Below are 19968 nucleotides of genomic sequence, written 5' to 3' on the forward strand. Positions count from 1 at the left end.
CGATCCTAGGCAATTTTAACCCCAGACCACCCACGAACGAGCCGGGGTAGAGGCTCGGCGTCGTATCATTTGAGGAAAATCGACTACGGACTGTGGGGTAACCGGCCGGCCGTCGTCTCGGAGCCAATCATCACGGGTCAAAGCATGCCGAACACCCTCACTTCGGGAGTGGTGTGGTGGCTGGTCTGATTGAGATGCAGTGCTACAGCCGCCCGACCAATCATCATCAACCAAAGCCGCTGCCGGCCCAAGCCTACATGGGTCTTGAGTAAAGTCTGGAGGCGGATGGACAGAGACGGCGGTGGAGTAGAAACTGCAAAGGGCATCTCATGTGAACCAAAAAAGCTTGGGTATGGCATCCCTTGTTGGGGTTCGAGACCCAGCTGTCGGAAGGCCATTCCGTACACATGGAAAGGGTAGCATGCAGGACGCGAGAATGGCACTTTGCCTCCCACAGCTGAAGTTGAATCTCTCTTGTGGTTCTTATATATCCGCCGAGACGCGCCGCTGCAACCTGGCCCATCGACCCAGGCAGTCGGGCTTCTCTCTTCCATCAGCGTTTCTCCTCTTTTGTCAAGGTTCCTGATCGAGAATTACTCCTACAACCAACCCCCCGCGGCCGAGCGCCATCTCTCATTGACTTGCCTTGTCTACCATGGCGCCGCGAAATGAGGTCGACCACACCGTGGTTTACCACGACGATGTCGCCGCAGCGACTAAAGTTGGTGTTCCCGTCGAGGAAGTGACGGCAACCCGTATCACGGAAGACGATGTCGCGCGAAAGTCCGCCGAAGCCTTGACTCTGCGTTCCAAGACCGGCCTGCGCATCATGATGTACATGCTGATCATGGGTGCCAACCAGGCAGGGTAAGCATAAACACTGTCCCATTCACAGTGCTCGTGCGTTTCATTCCAGCTAATCAATACCTTCCAACAGTTACGGTGTCGATTGGGGTGTCATCAGCGGCATCAACTCCTTCGACCGTTGGCACGACTACTACGGATTCGGCGATTCCGGTCCCATCATCTCTACCATCAACGCCCTCATGCAAATCGGAAGTTTCGTTGGTGCCCCGTTTCTCAGCTACGGTGATGTCCTCGGCCGTCGCGGAGTCAACTTCCTCGGAAACGCCCTCGTAATCATTGCAGCCATCATGCAAGCCTTGGCTCCCAACCTGGCCTGTCTCATGGCTGGCCGTCTCGTTCTCGGCTTCGGCACGGCGCTCTGCACCGCTCCTCAGTACGTTGCCGAGGTCGCCCCGGTGCATCTTCGTGGCCGCATCGTAGGTGCTTTCGGCGCCTTCTTCCAAGTCGGTTCCCTCATGATGCTCGGTATCATGATGGGCCTGACCACATGGGAGAGCGACTGGCAATGGCGCGCAGCTTTCCTCCTCCAGGCCATCTTCCCCGTTATCGTCTGCGTCGGTCTCTACACCGTCTGCCCCGAGTCGCCGCGTTTCCTGGTCATGAAGGGCAAGAAAGAAGAGGCGCGCCGCATGATTGCAAAGTACATGACGACGCACAACGACATCAACCACGAGATTGTCGACATCATGATCCTCCAGATCGAAGAGTCCATCGAGACCTCCAAGGCCGGCTTCCGCGCCACCTGGGACTTCCGCGTATTCTTCACCCGCGCCGTTTGGTTCCGCACTTTCGTCCTCGCCGTCTACGCCGTCTTCCAGCAGTGGAACGGAGGTGGTATCATTGGTTACTACCTTGCTCCGGCTCTCAAGACCATTGGCATCACTGAGCAGCTCGACCAACTCGGTATCAACCTCGGCCTGACGGGAATCTACTTCGTTTTCACCCTGTTCGGAGCCTACATCGTCGACTTCTTCAGGAGACGCACGCTCATTTTCGCCGGTCTGATCAGCATAATCATTGCCCAAATCGCCGTCACCATCACTAGCTGGCAGTACGAGCAGACGGGAGGCATGAGGGCCACCGCCATCCTGACCGTCGTCTGGGTCTACTGCTTCCAAATCTGCAGTGCCAGTTTCATTGCAACGATGCACAACCTTTACCCCGTCGAGCTGTTGTCTCTGCCGCTCCGCGCCAAGGGTATGGGTCTCTTCGCCATGTTCCAGGCCATTGCGGCTGTTATTCACACCTACGGCATCGGCATCGGTGTCGGCAAGCTTGGGTACAAGATTTGGGTCGTGTACATTGTGTACAACTTCCTGCAGGTCATTGCGAGTTACTTTGTGTTCCCCGAGACGAGTAAGCTCAACCTCGAGGAGATTGACAGCATTTTCGAAACTCCTGGTACCAGACCTGTCAAACTGAGCATCAAGATTGCCGACGCCAAGAGAGAGAAGGAGAAGCTTGAGCGCCAGAATGGCGTCTAGGCTTCAGGATCTTGTTGCGCGGATTCACGACCGTAATGTGTTTTGATCCAGAAATAGCAGAGGGAGAAATAGCGTGCTTTTCGTATTTTCGATAGGGCTTATACCCAGCTTGGTCCATCCGAATCCATTGTTTCCGCATAATGTGTATCCCGTGAAAGACAGTGTTTAAGCATCACCCAACAGTGTAGATAACTTATGTGAGGTGTTGGAGGCAGCCGTTGACAACGACTGTTACCAGCACTGTAGGTTAAAACGCTACCCCGCACTAATCCACACACCACTATTTCCAAGAATAGCTTAACTTGAGAAGTACCTCATTAGGGTTGGTTGGCAATAGGTACATGGCATGCGGGATGTTAGCCAATCGCATCCTGAGACTGTGATTTCTCTCGAATGATAAGTGTGGTGTGGCTCTGATTTAGAGAAATACAGACTTTCATAATAGGCCAATTTGTACCTGTTGCCCCACTAACACTCGATAGGATGGTTTGTGTGTTAGTATTAGACTCGCAGCAAAACCAAATCCATTGTCCACAGTCCCATACACAACGGCGAAAAATGCAAAAAGCGAAGCTCAGATGAGCTTCTTTAATGAGTGACAAGAGTGGGATTCGAACCCACGCCAATTACTTGACTAGCACCTGAAGCTAGCGCCTTAGACCGCTCGGCCATCTTGCCTTATGTGATTGGCGGACAGTGTCGATTTTGCGCCTATGACGGGCTGGAGCTGGGTGGAGACCCATGTCAGCAATACGGGGGTATCGCTTTGAGCAAGGACTGGAATAGTTCAGTTAAGACTATTCAGCGAAGCCGGTCTTTCATTCTTATGACTTCCCATTCTTTGATTATCAGGCGCAGAGTTACAAGGCTTGGTAGGTTTCCAATAATCACCTGCTGCAGGCTTTTCGAGACCGTCAGGCTGAATGACACTTGTCTCCAGTAGAAAACCAAGCAACCACAAAAATACTTCAAGTCAGGGGGTGTTAATAGGAAATGCGAAGAAATATAGATAGCCAAACCAAACTGTGTGAAATATTTGTATTTTAAACAATGGGCATAAGAAGCACTTATGGATTCAGCGAAAGAAAACCCCACAGGCGTTAAATGAAAATCATTGATTGTGAGTCTAGAATACAACTGAGGCCTCGCAGCATAGCCGTCAAAGCATAGCCGTCAAAGCTATCCTCCAAGCCTCCATTTACGTACTGTTGCTTCAAAAGCTTTGTGGAATATCTAACCTGACCTGTCCTAAACCATGTGTCTTCCGCACTTGTATGACAAAGAAAATAAAAAAGCAGGGAAAGTAAGAAAGAACAAAAAAGCTAAAAAACCCACTTATCTGATGACCCAAGCTTTTGTCATCTGAAGCCTGATGGTGTTCGTTACTCAAAGTAGTATCAATCGTGAACTTCATAAACGTTACACCACAGTGCAGGTTTCCAAAAAATGCTGGGAAATCCTGCTGTAGGTGGTGGTGTCAATCCCGTAGACTCGTTACCTTTCCGAGCCTGTGTCCAATGAGTGGCTAGCCACAGGACATATGAAGGTTTGTAGCGATTCATGGCTTGGTTGATAAGGCTGTATCCACACACAAACAAGATCAGTGTTCATGACTGAATGAATCGCCTGCGGCAGTTGATTCAAGATCGATCGGGTCATCGGGGGTACTATTCCCTTGGAATCCAAAATTATTCAACTGGTTGCGAGGAGACATCTCGGATTCCTCTGTCTGTTCAGGGCTGGGGTACGCCGGTGCATTTCTCCTCTTCTGAGTAAGCTTACCCCTACCAAGTTGAGAGTGTCCAAGAGCTGAGGTTGTACCCGTCGGCATGTGCCGTTGAGTTGGCGTCTTGCGCTTAAGGGAATGTGGTGTCTCGAGATTGGTGGTTTCCAAGTGTGCTCCCACAACCCTAGCCCTCTTCTTCGGAGTGTCGTATGCGTCTGCTGGTGAAGACGATGGCGCGCCAGGTGTCATAGGGGGCCATGCACCCGGTTGGCCTACTAGTCGATTACTTAGATAGGCCGAGCCTTGTGGGGATGTCTGAGGTTTCGAGTTGGCCATGGCGGAAAATGGCCGTTTGTTGGCCGCGAATTGTGGCATATGAGGCATATTGGGCCGATTTAACATGAAAGCCTGTTGCTGCATACCATAAGTGGGAGCTTGGAAGCTCGACCATGTTTCAGGGGAAGAAGCAAAGCGTGTGGGCTGAGAAGCGTTGTTGCTTTGATCCAGTTGAGCCAGAAGCATTTGGGCGTTATGATTTGTTCCCATGTGGGAGTAGTGACTGCCATACATATCTTGATACATCTGTTGGTGGTGCATAGGTGTCCTTACAAGTGGGGTGTGAGCTTGCCATTGCATCTGGCTGGCCATGGCGTTGTTTTGATTCTGAAAAGCAGGCATCGTATACATTGAAGATGGCAGATGAGGGGCCGTTGACTGGAGTTGTTGTCTTTGTTGCATTTCAACAAGGTTTGGAAAATCCGACAATCCTCGGTTAGGAATTCCGGCGCCCAAAAATCCTGCGTTGGAAGCTCGTGGGAAAAACGTAGCGCTCTGGGGGTTATTGAGGCTCAGCGCTTGATCGAGACGATGGTTGAGATGGGGCTGCATTCTAGCGAGACCCGTAAGATCGAAAGTGGAAGTCGGATACATGCCGCTTTTGGACTGGCTCAAAGCCATTTGCGATTCCATTTGCTGATAACTGTCAAGTATTGATTTTGTCGGCCACGGAATACTGCTGGGGCCGAGGTTCGATCCATTTGCAGCCATAGCTCTATGCTCTCTGTGATTTACAGCCTTTCCTGCCACGCCCTTGTACTGTGTCTCTAGCTCCATATAAGGATGCTCGGATGTTGCTGTTCGTGGTTGCTCAATCTCGTTTTTGGAGCGTTCAGTCTGCTCGGGTGTGGCAGAGGCTGTGTGGAGACCGGAATTCGTGTTGCTGGGGGTGCGAGGGGTGACAGGAACCTGTGAAGTCTTTTTGCCAACAATGGGAGATGAGCCTGCTTGACAGTCAGCTCTTGCTTCCACTGTATGGATTTGAAATAAACTACCAAATGAACTGGTCGGGGTTTTTGGGTCGGTTTCTTCACAAGCCAGGAATCTTTCCACCTCTGTTTCTGTATTGTCCCAAAATTTCGGGTCGGCAGGATCGAAGCATATATCATTGGATTTAGAATTGCGAATGATGATGTTCCGCAGATCCTCTTCAGTCAATGGGACAACAGCTTTGAAAGTTTGATTAGTAGGTGAGCAGAATGCTTAGGGGGCTGGTCAAACTTACGGGAGTCCGTGCGATTGCTTGGTTCCATATCTGAGGCCCTTCTATCAGCATGGCTATTGTTGGCTGGGAACATTACACCAGTGGCTGCGTCTGACGAATCGAAGTGTTTCGCTGAATCATTGCCATTGTTTGTGGTCACAAGACTGTTGTCGTTAACATAGATGTTGGATTCTGTTGTCTCTTTATGCGCAGGGGTGAATTCTGGTTCGCCAATCGCTAGCAAAAGTGATGCATTTGGCGATTCAGCCGCACCCAGTGCCGGCGCGTGGCTATCTGTTTCACGCATGATTTTCAAAAGACTCTGACCAAAGAGTTGTGATTCCGGTGAGGCAGGTTTGTCGGGATGGTAGGCGAGGCTTGGGTCCATGAACCTACAGCCGACCTTCTTGCAGGTGTATTCCCACTTGCTCTTAAGTGGCGGCTGACCTTCAGGGTCCAGAGGCTTTGTGTCAGGACAACTGCCGGTGGCGGGATCAAAGTTCTGGCATCGTTCCAACCCAGGCCTGTTTTGAGCACAGCCTGGGCACACCCAGCGTTCATGTCGGCACATCGTAGTGACTTGGAAAGTGCCGGAGGGTCGAAGAAGTGAATAGAAGAGCGGAGGGGTTCGTGATGGTGAAGGCTTGATTGGAAACAAAAGGGACGAAATACAAGGATAATTCAAGAAACTGGGGTATTGCGCATTGCTAGCATGATGGATCCAGTCAATAAGAGGCTCGAAAAACGTTTTCCCTCTTATTTAATGGATTTGTTGATGAAGCAAGATGGCGAGAGTTGCGAAGAAGAGAGATGAAGCAGATGAAAATAGCAGGAAAAGGGAAAGAAAAGAAGAGAGGAAAGTTGTATCTCCGTTGGGCGGCAACGAAGACCTACCTCTTTGTTGATATTAGGGAAGGTACGTTCGGGTGGGTGGGTTGAGTTGCTCTTGCCTTCTCGAGCCAAAGCTATCTCCGTTAAATTGATGCCGGCGGAACATAAACTGCAGGTGCTGATGATTCCATAAAACGGGGAAACCGCAGTAAAAAAGGAAAGTCTATTTACCTTTCAAAATAATCCCTCTTTTATATGCCGTTATCGATAACTGCTTCACGGCACGAACTGCCTGAATCACACGCGGTACTCGGCAGTTTCTATTTTGCAGGTAAATCACACTGCATGAAATTCTGGGCCTATTCAAGATTTACTATAGTTTGGATGTCCCATTCTATATTGAGAGTTTAATGTAGGTTCAGTGATACAGCGGACCGTGCCGTGTGTTGGAAGTGGACGCGAACCATTATGACTAGGGCAAGGTATTTTTCATTGATATAATGAAATCTGCCGTGACATGATGAATGAGCTACTATAGATGAGTATATGGTTTCAGCAAGTTGACTGTTTGCAGTTGGGCGCCAAAAACAAGCTACACATTCAGCTGGACTTGAGGGCTTCCGATCAGACGCGGCCAGTGTCATTAGTGTTCACCTGGTGAGAATCTTTTCTTGACGTCAAATCTGATTAGAGTACTCAGAGTCCTCTATAAAGGGTCTTCTGTTCGCTGGATAGAAGTCAGGGTTTGAATAGAGGAAAGTTGAATCTCCAAAATGACCAAGTAGCAATTTGTCCAAGTCTGGCGCATGTCTGCTATTCTGGCGCGTTCTTTTGTCAATACCTCGGTAACTGCTATGAACAGGGCCACCTCTGCCCGTGGAACAACAAGTGGAACAACAAGCCTCTTCGACAAAAATGAATATGAATAGTGTCTCTCAGAAACCAAAGAAAGTCCCCAAGTCCCCCCTCAAACCCGTCATTACAGCCTTGTATGGGGGGCATTGACCCTGCTACACCACATTTCAAATGCCTCTTGCCAAGCGTGTATGGTTCCCTGTACCACTATGTGGGCCAACTTTAAAATCGGAGTATGTTCTGGTTTTGTGCCCTTAGATCCATTTACTATCATCGTAGACAGACGCCGCTATCTTCAGAATCTCTGCGGCGCACTCGTTTGGTTTCTCCATATTTACCCAATGCCCTGCTCCCGGAACGTGAACCGCTCCCCGCCAGCACTCAGGCTCAACGCTGTCACCATTCTCCATGGCTTCCAGCGAACCAGGCACCTGGTACGTGCCCCAGTCTCGATCACCAGAAACGTACTTTGTCGGCACAGAGATTTTGTGTCCAGCAAAAGGGAGGAGATCCGCGGCCAACTTGGGTTCGACGAACGCTTTGTACCAAAGAAGCGAATGGCTAAAGGTTGTCCTTCCGAATTCTTCTGTGTAAACACTCAGGTCTGAATCCGGCAGCCACGGAGTCTGAGATAGTTTCTCGCGGATCGAGGCAGGCTCTTTGGACATGTCGAGCTCGACATTACCCCGCATAGAAAGGTCGGCTCTCATCACGTAATAGTGCGGCATGAGTGCCAACTCCTTCGCCGTCCATGATTTCAGCGGATGTGGTTTGTTGAGGACGTAATCTGCCGACTTAAGATGGAAATAACCCCTGAGGAATTCATGTAAGGGCTGGCCTTTCGGATTCGTCCATTCATCCGCCGCGGCATCCGCTGCGTTGTAGTATTTATAATGCTTCCTTGGCGGATCAAGCTTTGCAAGAGAAGCTTGTATATCAGAGTCTTGTCGACTAGCCTCTGCTTGTTTCTCTTCCTTGGTTGCAGGTGCCTGTATTCCTTTGAAAGGATGCGACATCAAAACAAGTGACTTGACCAGGTCCGTTCGGGCTAGAGCGATCAGAGAAGCAGCAAAAGCACCCAGGTCATGGCCTACAAGGGTGTGAATAAACTTGTAGCCAAGACCGATAAGCAGTGCTGTTACATCGTGGACTGCGACTATGGGCCGAATGTTTTCCCTTGCGACTGGGCTGAGATCCGAATTGTGGGTTCGCCCGAAGCCCCGCATATCGGGGGCCACGGCATGGTAGCCCGCCTTGGACAACAAGGGCATGATGTAGCGCCAGTCGTACGATAGGTTGGGGAACCCATGGAGAAGCAAAATGAGAGGTGGCTGGCTGCCCGTGGGCAAGTCTTGAGGAACGGACTCCAAGATGTGAAACTTGAGGCCTGCGGGTGCTGTATCGACAAAGCGAGAGGTGACACTTTTGGGCAAACTCCAAGTCTTGAGCTTTGCCGGATCCATGTTAGTGTCCCTATGAAAGACTGTTGCAGTTCTACGCTATGTGTAGAGATGGTATGGATATGGATCCAAGATCTACCTGGTGTTTACTTGCTACGGCTTGATCTGATGGGAAGGTTTTAACATTGTGTGAAGTATGGACGGACGCTGACGAGCTTACGTCACAAACCTCGGCAACATGGGACGATGAGTAATTGAGATTTATCTTCTTTCAACCAATCATTGACCGGAAGACTTGAATAATTTATTGGTTGAATTTATCCATTAAAGGAACAACGATGATGGTTGAAACCAAAGATTTCTTGAGCTGTTTGTACGAGAACGGAGGCTTTTCTTCTTCTTGGCATTATCTAACATGATTCTATGATTGCAGTTTTGGTATCTTTCCAAATAAAAAGCACCATTTATTCTACAAGGCTCTTCTGCCCTTCCAAAATGAACTTTTCGAATTTCACCTCGCTTCCAACGCCCTGGTCCTCCACTGCATGCGCGAACAGGCCGAATATAGGCCCAGTCATCTCTCTCGCGACCAAGTCCGCCACGCGGGCCACTCCAGCTTCCTTCCATGGAGAGTTCTCCTCTGTCGCATAAAAGAATTTGCATTCCTGCGTTGATGTTTCGACGCGCAACCTCAATGCTGTGGCGGAGGCATCCACAGGCAGGTTGACGGATTGCTTCTTGTCCTCCGATGTCGTCGTCACGTCAAAAGTGAGCTTGGATGCTTGAAAGTCGTATGCCAGGGACACATGGCGCAATGCGTCCTTGTAAACCGTCAATCCTGCGGCTACAGCCTTGCCAGATGGTGTAGCAGAAAGATCTAGAACGACAGAGGCGCTGGCGTCCAGGGACCTCTGACGCTTGCCAACGAAAGTGGCCGTGCCGTACGGGGTGGAGATGGTGGAGGCGCTGGCACGCAGTTTAAAGACTCGCTCGTCATCTTTGCCGCCGAATTCGTAGTTTTCAAAGTCCACATCGCGGATGTAAACATAGTCGACATCCTCGGGGGACGGCAGCTTCTTGCTGCTATCGCCAGGAGAACCCGGTATGCTGCGCTCGAACTGCATCTTGGGCTGCTGCACAGTAGGCCAGCCACCTTCAGGCCAGTCCACCGCTGTCAAGAACGTCTCGCGACCCAAAGGCGGGCTGTTGTTGTCATTCCGAACACCAAGAACCGCGGCCCACCACAGTCCGTTCTGGTCCTGGAAGAGCTCGCCGTGGCCAATGTTCTGAATGTACTCATCCGGCTTGCCATCGGCAGTCATAATAGGGTTCGTCTCGCATGATTCGTAAGGGCCCCAGATGTTTTTTGAGCGACCAATGCTCAGCAGATGATGCTCGAAGGTGCCGCCCTCAGCTACAAGGAGGTAGTAGTATTCACCCCGCTTGTAAATGTGAGGACCCTCTGTGTCATACTTTGCATATCCGCCCCAGATTTCCTTGATTTCAGACAGAGGCTGGCCAGTCTTCAAGTCAACCTCGAATTGCTTGATCGTGCAGCTAGGTTGCTGCAAGCGGTTAATCATCCAGCAGCCCTGGACGTAGACACGGCCGTCCTCATCAAAGAACATGCTGGGATCAATGCCGCTAAAGGGGAAGGAGATGGGGTCGGACCACTGTCCAGACCAAATGTCGGTTGTGCTGATGTAAAAGTTGTCGAGGCAAAATTCATCATTCTCGCGAGTTGCGTTGGTGCAAACGATGTAAAAGGTGCCGTTGTGGTATCGGATGCTTGCGGCGAAGAGGCCTGCGCTCGAGACCATGATATTTCCAGTGTCAAGGGGCATCACAGCAGTTCCGGCTCGGCTGAGGTCGAGTTGCTCCTTGCGGTTGATCGCATTGCCTGTCACTTGTTAATCCTGACACTACTCCGACTTGAGAGGAGGAATACCCACCAATATGCTTCCATTCTTGCAGGTCCGTCGACGCGTAGATTGGGATTCCGGGAAAGACGTGAAAGGAAGATGTAACGAGGTAGAAAATCCCATCGACAAATACGACGGACGGATCAGGAGCGAATCCGGGGATGATGGGGTTGCGGTAAACGTGAGTTTCTGCCATTTTGGGAACTGTGAAGGGCAGGGGATTTGTTTTTGAGCTGCGGTTCTCTGCAGACAACGACTGGATTAGTTCGGAACCGAGTCCGTCGGCACATCAATCTTATACCATGGCACGCAGGTGTGATCACCCCGCATCCGCATATCAGGTTGTTGGGGCTGCAGATGTAGATTGCTGACCTATTCGCCGCGGCGAATTGCTCAAACCCACTCTTCCATCCACATAGTTGGGGGGCAGAACCCACATTGCGCGGACAAAGACATTCTTTCGCCCTAGCGGAATTCTCTACCGGCACGCGGGTGACAAAATAAAGTGGCACGTTTTTAGGTGCTGTCCATAAGGAGATTGTCGTCTTTTCTTTTTTTGGTTCTACCCGGGTGGCGGGTCAGTTTGTGGCCGTAGAAACTTATGACTCGCAGTCGTTGCTCAGCTCATCCGAGACTCTGGAATTCAGCCGGGCAAGAATGTCTAGGAGAGTGCTAAAAAGGGACTTGGCGCGAGTAGAGATTGACTCGCTGCCGACGCTATGCATGATTTCGAGAAGGGCGACGCCAACTTGCCGTAGTTTTTCTACCTGTCAACAAGTTGTCAGACGAATAATTCGGACAAGATGTGGGGAACGTAACTCACACACGGTTCGCCGTTGGCCAACAGGGCCTCGAAAGGTATCTCAGTCACGACATCTAGCAGCTCGCTTGCAATCTCCACTTTACGTAGAGAAATCATGGCCGGATCGTTCGTCAATCCCAGAATATCGGCGAAGCCCCGTTCGACAAAACGTGTTAGTAAGGCTATCCGAAGGGCGTGGAACGTGACAAAAAGATTTGCCTTTTGAGTGGCGAAAGAGCGGATTCGAAACTGGGCTATCGTCTCATTTGGCGAGTTGTCCCTGGCGGAAGCAGGGTCTCGTATCCAAAGAGGACAGTTGTGAAGGATGCTGGTGAAATCGAAGTAAGATTGCATTATGCTTGCCCTCAGGGTCGAAGTGTCCGACACTACAGGCGGCGTGCCCAGACCTTCGTCCCTAGTTTGCAAGCGCGAAAGCAAGTTCAAGTCGATGAGCATTTCTGATGCGGTGTACCAGAGGCGGAAGCAAAGGTAGACCCCCGGGCGTAACTGGTTTTCAAACGCGATGTTACTTTCGTCTTGACTGGAATCCATAAGCCTACAGACTAGATTCTCGTCAAAAGTGGTGGTTATCGGCGTATCCAGACACATTTGATGTAATGAAATGGGAACCTTGTTGAGAATCGACGCAGACTTGTCGCCGATATAGAGATGCCAAAAGGCATTTCTCCTCAGGTGAACCTCGGGCCACTCGAGATTATGAAAGCTCTTCTCTTCATACAGACGCATCTCCTGGACCAAGCGTAGAGCTTCGCCCATAACATGCCAGGATACGCGTGTCTTCCCAAGAGCATGGAGAGCGTTAGAGTGGAAATACCGGATAATGACCGAGCTGCTTTCAGGATGCTCAACGTCGTAGTCTTGATAAAGCCGTAGAGCCTCGCGTGACGTCCGCAGAAACGGCCATGCCAAGACACTACCCGAGGAGAATACTTGGCTGTTCAGACTTGCCGATACAAACGAGCAGAGTCCGGTCAATAATGCGAAAGCCCGTATGGTCGATACGTCAGAAGTGGGCTGGCCGGGAACCGAAAGGCTGGGAACCGAGGTCTCGCCCCGGAGAATTGGGACCACTAGGGGTACTGCCCTCCGGACCATGGGCTCGCAGATGACGGGCCCTGTCGGGAATTCCCACTGCATGTACAGATCAATGCAGGTATTCAGTACATCCTCTAGTGGCGCGTAGGGAAGAGCTTTGCCGAGAGTTGACATAAGTTCATTTTGAGCTTCGCGAAAGGGGCTCCATTTCGGCTCTTCAGAAGGTCGTAGAAACTGTGACTCTTGGGGCTCTATCGAGGCGCAATCTGGGACAGAAGGACTTTCCTGGTGAGCACTCGACGACGAATCTTCGGTAACCAACAGTGAACCGTTGCTGTTGGTTTCGGGTGTACGCCGATGGTTTTGTTTGTGTAACCGAAACGGAGGCCCTCTTTTCTTTGCCGGTATAGTATATTCGCAGTTCAAAGAGGACATACAGCAGTTGGAACACTGGGGGCTTTTGCCGTCGCACTTTGATCATTAACAAGTTGATCTGAAGACTTGAGATTTTTCCCATGATACTCACCTTGACCTTTCGACGTCTACAGCCATCACAAGCTCGTTTCGCCATCCGAACTGCATGAAAATCACAACAACACACAATTTCTTTGTCAAAAGTATTTCTCCGAACGACCGAGCGATTCATTAAGAGTATGAATGAATTTTCAGGGGCAGCTGACTCGAGTGGAAACACTACGGAATCGGCCGGGGCATGACAATTCGCCGCGGTGAATAGATACGGACCAATCAAACTACTGATTAAAGTGGGTTTGCGGAGGTTGTGCCAATCACATGTGGGGTAGAAAGACGCAAAATGTGGACGGAACCCATGGGGAAACATGCAATTCAACTACTTTTGAACTTGGAGTTGGTTCTGGCCTAGATCATTTTGACGTCTGCAAAGAAAATGATTATAAGAACTGTCGATAATCCGTGTTTTTTCCTAGAGTCTCTTTCCAAGCAACTGCTCATTGCGCTTCAAAGAATGCGAGCTTTCGAATTCAATTGATCTTCCTTTGTTTGCAGTTACTGCTTCCAATCAACCGAGGCCCATCAAAAAAGGACAATCAAAGAGCTTCGTAGCCCGAGGAGTTTTCTATTCAACCATCAAAATGACAGACACTCCGGAGAAGCTCTCAGGCTTTGCTGAGCTCTCCAAAAACAAGAGAGTGCTCGCCTGGTGTAGGTACCAATCGCTTGTTTGCCGAGGTGACCTTACCTCAAACCACGGCTGACGTTGACATTCTCAACCAACAGGTCTCCTGATTTTCATTCTACCTATTAACTTCGGTTACGAAATCGCTCTCGTGGGCAATATCCTCGCCATTCCATCTTTCCTTGACCGATTCGGCGTCACAACATCTACAGGTGTAAAAGAAATAACTACCCATGACCAACAGGTTCTCAATGCATCAACTACCGTCGGCATTTTCGTTGCAGCGTATACCACTGGATTCATATCCGACATCATCGGCCGCCGTTTGGTTGTTTTTATCGGGTGCGGTCTCTGTATTGCCGGCATCCTCGTCCAGGGCTTTTCCAACTCCATCATGATGCTCTTTGGCGGCAAGCTTATCAGCACCGTTGGATACGGACTAGGTCATACTCTTGGCCCTGTTTACGTTGCAGAGATCGCGCCTGATTCTCTGCGTGGCGTCTGCCTCATTCTAATCAACACCATGATCGTCCTGGGACAATGGGCGTGCGCGCTGATCGGATATGGTGGCTCATTCATCAAGAACGACTGGGCTTGGAGACTACCCGTGTTTGTTCAGTTGGTTCCTCCTGTCTTGATGCTGGTTTTGGGTGGCATCATGCTCCCAGAGTCTCCCTCATGGCTCCTAATGAAGGGAAGAAGAGAAGATGCAGCGAAATCTCTCCGCAAGTTCAACGGCCCGAAGCACAATGTCGAAGAAACTCTTGCCATCATGGAGACTACTCTGGAAAAGGAACGGGAACTCAACGAGAAAGGCGCCTCCTATCTTGAGTGTTTCAAGGGTACCAACTTGCGCAGAACCACCATCGTTGTTGTGGTGTATCTTGCGCAACAGTTCATTGGATCAAACTTTGTTGCATCATACCTCCCGTAAGAAACACGCACTGTCCACCGCTTCTGTTTTTAGCTTGCTAACTCGTTACAGATACTTCTTCACAATCGCAGGAGTCGGAAACCCCATCGGAATTGCCCAAGTTTGTTACAGCATTCAGCTTCTCGGCAATATCTGCTCGTGGTTCTTGGTTGATCGCTATGGCCGCCGGCCACTTATTGTCTGGGGCAGCATCGTTATGACGGGACTCTTGCTGTTGATTGGAGGACTTAGCGTCATTCAGGGCAACCAGAAGACCCTCTCTGCCGTGGTTGCATTCATGGCTCTCTGGGGCTTCCTCGTAAGTCTTCCCTCCTGCTTACGCTGAACGAAGAGCCTTGGAACTAACGTAAAACTTCATCAAGTATCAACTCTCCATCGGTGCCGTTGCTTTCGCCGTGGGCGGTGAGACACCTTCACCCCGTGTTCGTCAGAAGACCTATTCCATTACCATCATGAGCAACACGGCGGCGGGATGTCTTGTCACCCAGCTCATTCCGTATCTGATCAACCCGAGCAACGCGAATCTTGGTGGCAAGGTCGCTTTCGTCTTCTTTGCCCCTTCGCTCATCTGTGCCGTTTACCTGTTCTTCTGCTTCCCTGAGATGAAGGGCCGCAGCTACCTTGAACTGGAGGATATGTTCCAGAAGAAGATCCCTGCTCGCGAGTTCGAAAACTACCGCTGTGAAGTCGAGACGGTCGAAAGTAAGGATGGGGAAAGGGTCGCAGTGGTTCTTAAGGAGTAGCATGTGGGCATTGGCTTACAAGTCTGATCGAACCACACCCCCCAGTACCTGGCCCCTGTTTTGGCAATTAGCTAGCAGCTGTAGGCTATAGAAATACAAACGTTACCTTCTCAGTCGCGGAAAAGTAGAAACCATTCGATAACGTCTCTGGCATGCACCTCGGAGAGAGGCATTTCATTTTTCCCAATGATCTGCTGACAACCACCAAAACCATCGTACAACGGAGCCTTCGGAACCCCACCGGGAAATGACGACATCGGTGCCGACCCGCGATAAATGCAGGCTCAAAGGTGAACCGCCGAGTAGACCCTGGCCGATACGTGGGGGAAGCGTCCGGACCTGCAGCCGATTCGACTCCGATGCGCATCCAGGCCGCCGTCTGATAAGGAACCGTTCCTGTTGTGGTAACGCGGAGCGTTCCGCCCCACCTTGCGTGCTCAACTTGTGAGAAGACGCCATATCACCGTATAACGAACTGTGGCGCAATCGTTTAACCTAGCAGTTTCAATAAATCTAACGATGAGAAACCTATTGTAACTTTAGCGATATTTCATTTATCTGTTGGCTCACTGTGGAATGCTTCAGATGTTATACTAAGGCGGCGCGAACTTGGTAGACCAGAACGACACCACTTTTAGCTGAGAAGCGTATTATTTTGCAAAAAGCACAAAGTGCATCCACAACCCCGAACAGCCTTGACAGATTGCAATGGCTGTCAAGATTCGCCGAGTCGCCGTGATCGGCGCTGGTCCTAGCGGTGCCATTGCAACCGACGCTTTGGTAAAGGAGCAGACATTCGACGTCGTTCGTGTTTTCGACCGCCGAGCTGTTCCTGGCGGAACATGGTAATTCGAAAGCTAAGCCTATTCATCTTGTTTGTTTCTAACACTATTCTAGGGTATATACACCTCACCTCCCAGCCGCCATTCCTTCTCTAAGGAAATTGTTAGATGGAACTGCGGACGTCCCAGTTCCCATCCCAACACAACTCCCCGCTCAGACTTACAAGTCTGAGGCGGTCGGCAACCATCAACTTCGTTTCTCTGATACTGCCCAGCATGAGCACCTCCACACCAACATTACCCCTGAGATTATGAGTTTTACGACGGAGCCGTTCCCGGAAACGCTAACTGACCGTATTCGGGAGAAGTATGGCGAAGACGCTCCCTTTCGTGGAAGAGAGCAAATTCGCCAGTGGGTCGAAGACATCTTTGTCAAGAATGAGCACGAGAAGTTGCTTGAGCTGAGCACCACAGTTGAGCTCGCCGAGAAGCAAGGAGACGAATGGGTCCTCACTTTAAGGAAAGAGCTTCCTGGAAATGATCAATGGTGGCAAGAAAAGTTTGATGCTCTCATTGTTGCGACTGGACACTACAACATCCCCTGGATCCCCAACATCAAGGGTATCGCTGAATACGATGAGAGGTTCCCAGGCCGTATCGTCCACAGCAAGCACTTTAGAGGATCAGACAAATACAAGGGCAAGGTATGCGAAAATACGTTGACAGATGATTGATATCTTACTCACAAGCCAACAGAAAGTCATTGTTGTTGGAGGTTCAGTTTCATCACATGAACTTCTCCACGAAGTCCTGCCTGTCGCCCAACACCCGGTTTACGCCTCTCTTAGAGGAGATCCCATTCCCCACTTTGGATGGGAGCCGTTTACACACCCGCACATCTCCATCCAGAAACAAATAGTTCATTTCTGTTCAAAGTCTGGTACTATCACCTTTGAGGATGGAACCAAGGTTCACGACGTAGATCACGTCATTTTTGGAACTGGATACACTTTCAGCTTCCCCTTCTTGCCCAAGATTCAAGAGCGAGTATCGCAAGCCGATCGCCGACTGCCAGGCGTGTACTACCACACATGGGATATAGAAGACCCAACTCTTGCCTTCCTTGGAATGGTGAGTCGCAGCCCCTAGGTACAGATCTAAATTTAAAGAACTTTGCTGACAAGCAGAAAACAGTGCGGAGGCGGGTTTACTTTCCGTCTTTTCGAATGGCAAGCAGTTGCTGTCGCTCGTCTCCTCGCAGGCAGAGGAAACCCGCTACCATCAAAAGAAGAACAGAAGGAGTGGGAGAGAAAGCGCGTCGCCGAGCTCGGAGGTGGCAAGGCATACTACACTATTGCGCCGGATTATAAGACGGTGTTCGAATACTTCAGATCGGTTGCTGGAGACCCCGCCCCGGGTACGACAGGTCGAGTATTGCCGCCGTTTGATGATAATCTGCTAGAAATCTGGGCCACCATGGGCACGGCAAAAACCAAATCGTGGCAAGTTTCTAGGCAGAAGGCTGAGGTGGAAGTGTCGAACGAGACTGTTAGAGCGAGGCTTTAAGTGCCTTTTTAGTAAGGATACCTTACGTTAAAGACTGCATTGCCATTCAAAAGGTACAGAGAACAGCGAAGAAAGAGACCCAATTGTTGTATAGAAATCTAGTCTTGATTGATAGCTCTGCTGTGGGGATAAATTGGACTCTATTTCCGGAAGGTTGGGCCCGGCATCAGACTCCTTACCAGCTTAAAAGTGATGGCTTCAAGAGAAACATACCTATGCTCACACCAGGTTACCACTATGGACCTGAAATTATACAAAGTTTCCACGATTTAAATAGTCTCCCAAAGAAAAAGTATCATCATACTTGGCAGGCAGATGGTAAAAAGTGACACTATGTAGAGTTTACTGAAACTTGAAGCAGTCCCGGTACCTTGAGTAAAGTGTGATTCCATTTTCCAGATGCCTCAGTTGTGTTATGTAGGAACCTAAACAACCTGCCGCCAGTTGCCTAAAGCGCGGAGTTTTGATCTTATTTTCCCTTCCATGATTCCTCAATCACTTCCTCTGCCGTCTTCGTGGCAATATCTGGAAACTTTGAGTTCAAAGTGTCCTCTGTAGGAACCAGAACTGCATTGGTTCCAGCATAATAGTGTATTTTGGCAAATACAGCCTCCGCATCGTCCTGGCTGAGTCCGATATCAGGAAACTCGGATATAAACGAGATTTTCCCTGACTTCAGCTTCTCTAGGTCATCGTGTACAACATTGAATTTTGACCCTGCTATTCATTAAAATCTCGAGAAACCCAGAACAATACACCCTCCGGTGTAATTTGTTGATGATAAAAGAAACATACCTCGTGCCTTCTCTGCAATCTCAAGAAGCTCCAGTATTGACTTCGTCTCAACAGCAATGCTGCTAACTCTCGACCACTTGGGTAAATCCATAAGGCGCGCGATGAACTTTGCCATGTCCTGAGACGTGATCAAGTTGACCTTAGCGGAGCCGTCACCTGAAATCACGGCCCATTTCTTCTCAACGTTCACAAAGTTTATCCAGGGGTGCATATATGTCTTCCAGTGGGGCATCCCATAGTAGTCGAGGAAGAAGCCGTTGACAACTCGGGTATGCTCGAGAGTAGTACCATCGAGCTCATCAAGTGCCTCGAACACATATTCGGCGAAAGGATAATTGGATACTTGCCTAAAAAGTGTTTAGTGATTTTCCCGAAGACCCCTTCAAATGAAAAACGTGTGCCTTACTCTCTCGTGTGCAACATGTCATATGCGCTGACAACAAAGCGGCGAGTGGTGCTCGATTTATCTGCAGCTTTGACGAGCTGAACTTGAGAATTGCTCACGTCTTTCGTGATGACTCCCATCGCGCTGATGACCGTGTCAACATTGTTGCTTTCGAGAGCCTTGCTGGTGCCTGCGATATCCTCGTAGTTCACAGCAAGGTATTCTACTCCATTTTCAGATGGACGAGTCTGGGATGTGTGTCAAATTAGCTAAGGGAGTTCAAGCTTATTTCAAGTGAGGACGTACAGTCCTTGAAAGAACGAAAACCTTGTGCCCACCGTGGGCAACAAGGCCGTCAACAATGGTTCGTCCCACGGGGCCAGTGCCGCCAGCAACTGCAATAATAGCCATTTTTTTTTTCCTTTTCAATAAGACCAATGGTAATTATCTGGAGAGTTTATCGGATCGGTTAATCACCACTTGATGCTTTAGAGCTTGTGAGAGTTATGAAAGCCTCAGCATGTCCCTGGGTTCAAGTATTCTCCAAGCAGATCGTCCCCGCACCGCAATATATATTCCGTCAAACTACGATTACACTACTCCAAATAATGATTACACACAGATCGACTCGCCAGTGACTGGATGTGGGGCAATGCTTAGCCAAGTGCTGACCGTGCCGTGAAACAGCATGTGGCTTTCTCAAAGGTACCTTTAACAGTGGCGAACACTCCATCCAGTAAAGGTAAAATGCGGTACCATTTACAGCTTCAACAGGACACGGCTGCACGCCAACCATCAGCCAAGACGCCCAGCTAATGGTATGCTGACGCTGACAATTTATAATCAAACCAATGAGCATTCTATTATATTCCGATAATGACGTATTACTGCGAGTTTGCTGCGAAAGATTGGGCATGTGGTGCTTGAATCGGTCGAAGTATCGTGCTTTTGGTCTTTTGAGTCATCAAAAGTAAAAAAAAGTATGTTTAAATCGCTGGAAGTAGCATCTTGACGTCCTACCACTCCTGGAGAAACCCAAAATCAATTAGACATTCACACCGACGTTTGAAACTGATTAAGCATCTCTGCGTCAATTCTTGTTATCGGAATTGTAGTTTATAAAG

General features: G+C 49.7%; 7 protein-coding genes across 7 annotated transcripts; 3 read left to right on the top strand and 4 right to left on the bottom strand.

The window, feature by feature from the left end:
- Positions 1–655: 655 nt before the first annotated feature.
- Positions 656–2351, top strand: CTRU02_213242 (MFS sugar transporter; the record flags this gene model as incomplete). Its single annotated transcript, XM_036730858.1, has 2 exons — positions 656–867; positions 938–2351. The coding sequence occupies 2 exons, from the start codon at positions 656–658 to the stop codon at positions 2349–2351; spliced, it is 1626 nt and encodes a 541-aa protein (XP_036577388.1).
- Positions 2352–7557: 5206 nt separating this feature from the next.
- On the bottom strand, positions 7558–8766 carry CTRU02_213243 (putative epoxide hydrolase; the record flags this gene model as incomplete). Its single annotated transcript, XM_036730859.1, has 1 exon — positions 7558–8766. The coding sequence occupies one exon, from the start codon at positions 8764–8766 to the stop codon at positions 7558–7560; it is 1209 nt and encodes a 402-aa protein (XP_036577389.1).
- Positions 8767–9167: 401 nt separating this feature from the next.
- Positions 9168–10821, bottom strand: CTRU02_213244 (xylosidase; the record flags this gene model as incomplete). The annotated part of the gene is made up of 2 exons (XM_036730860.1): positions 9168–10603; positions 10656–10821. 2 exons carry the CDS (start codon positions 10819–10821, stop codon positions 9168–9170), a joined length of 1602 nt encoding a protein of 533 aa, XP_036577390.1.
- Positions 10822–11224: 403 nt separating this feature from the next.
- Positions 11225–13054, bottom strand: CTRU02_213245 (uncharacterized protein; the record flags this gene model as incomplete). The annotated part of the gene is made up of 3 exons (XM_036730861.1): positions 11225–11392; positions 11449–12954; positions 13010–13054. The coding sequence occupies 3 exons, from the start codon at positions 13052–13054 to the stop codon at positions 11225–11227; spliced, it is 1719 nt and encodes a 572-aa protein (XP_036577391.1).
- Positions 13055–13595: 541 nt separating this feature from the next.
- Positions 13596–15316, top strand: CTRU02_213246 (maltose permease; the record flags this gene model as incomplete). Its single annotated transcript, XM_036730862.1, has 4 exons — positions 13596–13665; positions 13741–14569; positions 14625–14871; positions 14936–15316. 4 exons carry the CDS (start codon positions 13596–13598, stop codon positions 15314–15316), a joined length of 1527 nt encoding a protein of 508 aa, XP_036577392.1.
- A 708-nt stretch (positions 15317–16024) lies between these two features.
- Positions 16025–17664, top strand: CTRU02_213247 (thiol-specific monooxygenase; the record flags this gene model as incomplete). Its single annotated transcript, XM_036730863.1, has 4 exons — positions 16025–16161; positions 16214–16802; positions 16855–17229; positions 17293–17664. The coding sequence occupies 4 exons, from the start codon at positions 16025–16027 to the stop codon at positions 17662–17664; spliced, it is 1473 nt and encodes a 490-aa protein (XP_036577393.1).
- A 469-nt stretch (positions 17665–18133) lies between these two features.
- CTRU02_213248 (nmrA-like family protein) lies at positions 18134–19255 on the bottom strand (the record flags this gene model as incomplete). The annotated part of the gene is made up of 4 exons (XM_070206002.1): positions 18134–18384; positions 18460–18806; positions 18866–19092; positions 19151–19255. 4 exons carry the CDS (start codon positions 19253–19255, stop codon positions 18134–18136), a joined length of 930 nt encoding a protein of 309 aa, XP_070060395.1.
- Between the last annotated feature and the right edge of the window lie 713 nt (positions 19256–19968).

Source organism: Colletotrichum truncatum (genome assembly GCF_014235925.2).
Source record: "Colletotrichum truncatum strain CMES1059 chromosome Unknown Contig_0009, whole genome shotgun sequence".
Taxonomy (NCBI): domain Eukaryota; kingdom Fungi; phylum Ascomycota; class Sordariomycetes; order Glomerellales; family Glomerellaceae; genus Colletotrichum; species Colletotrichum truncatum.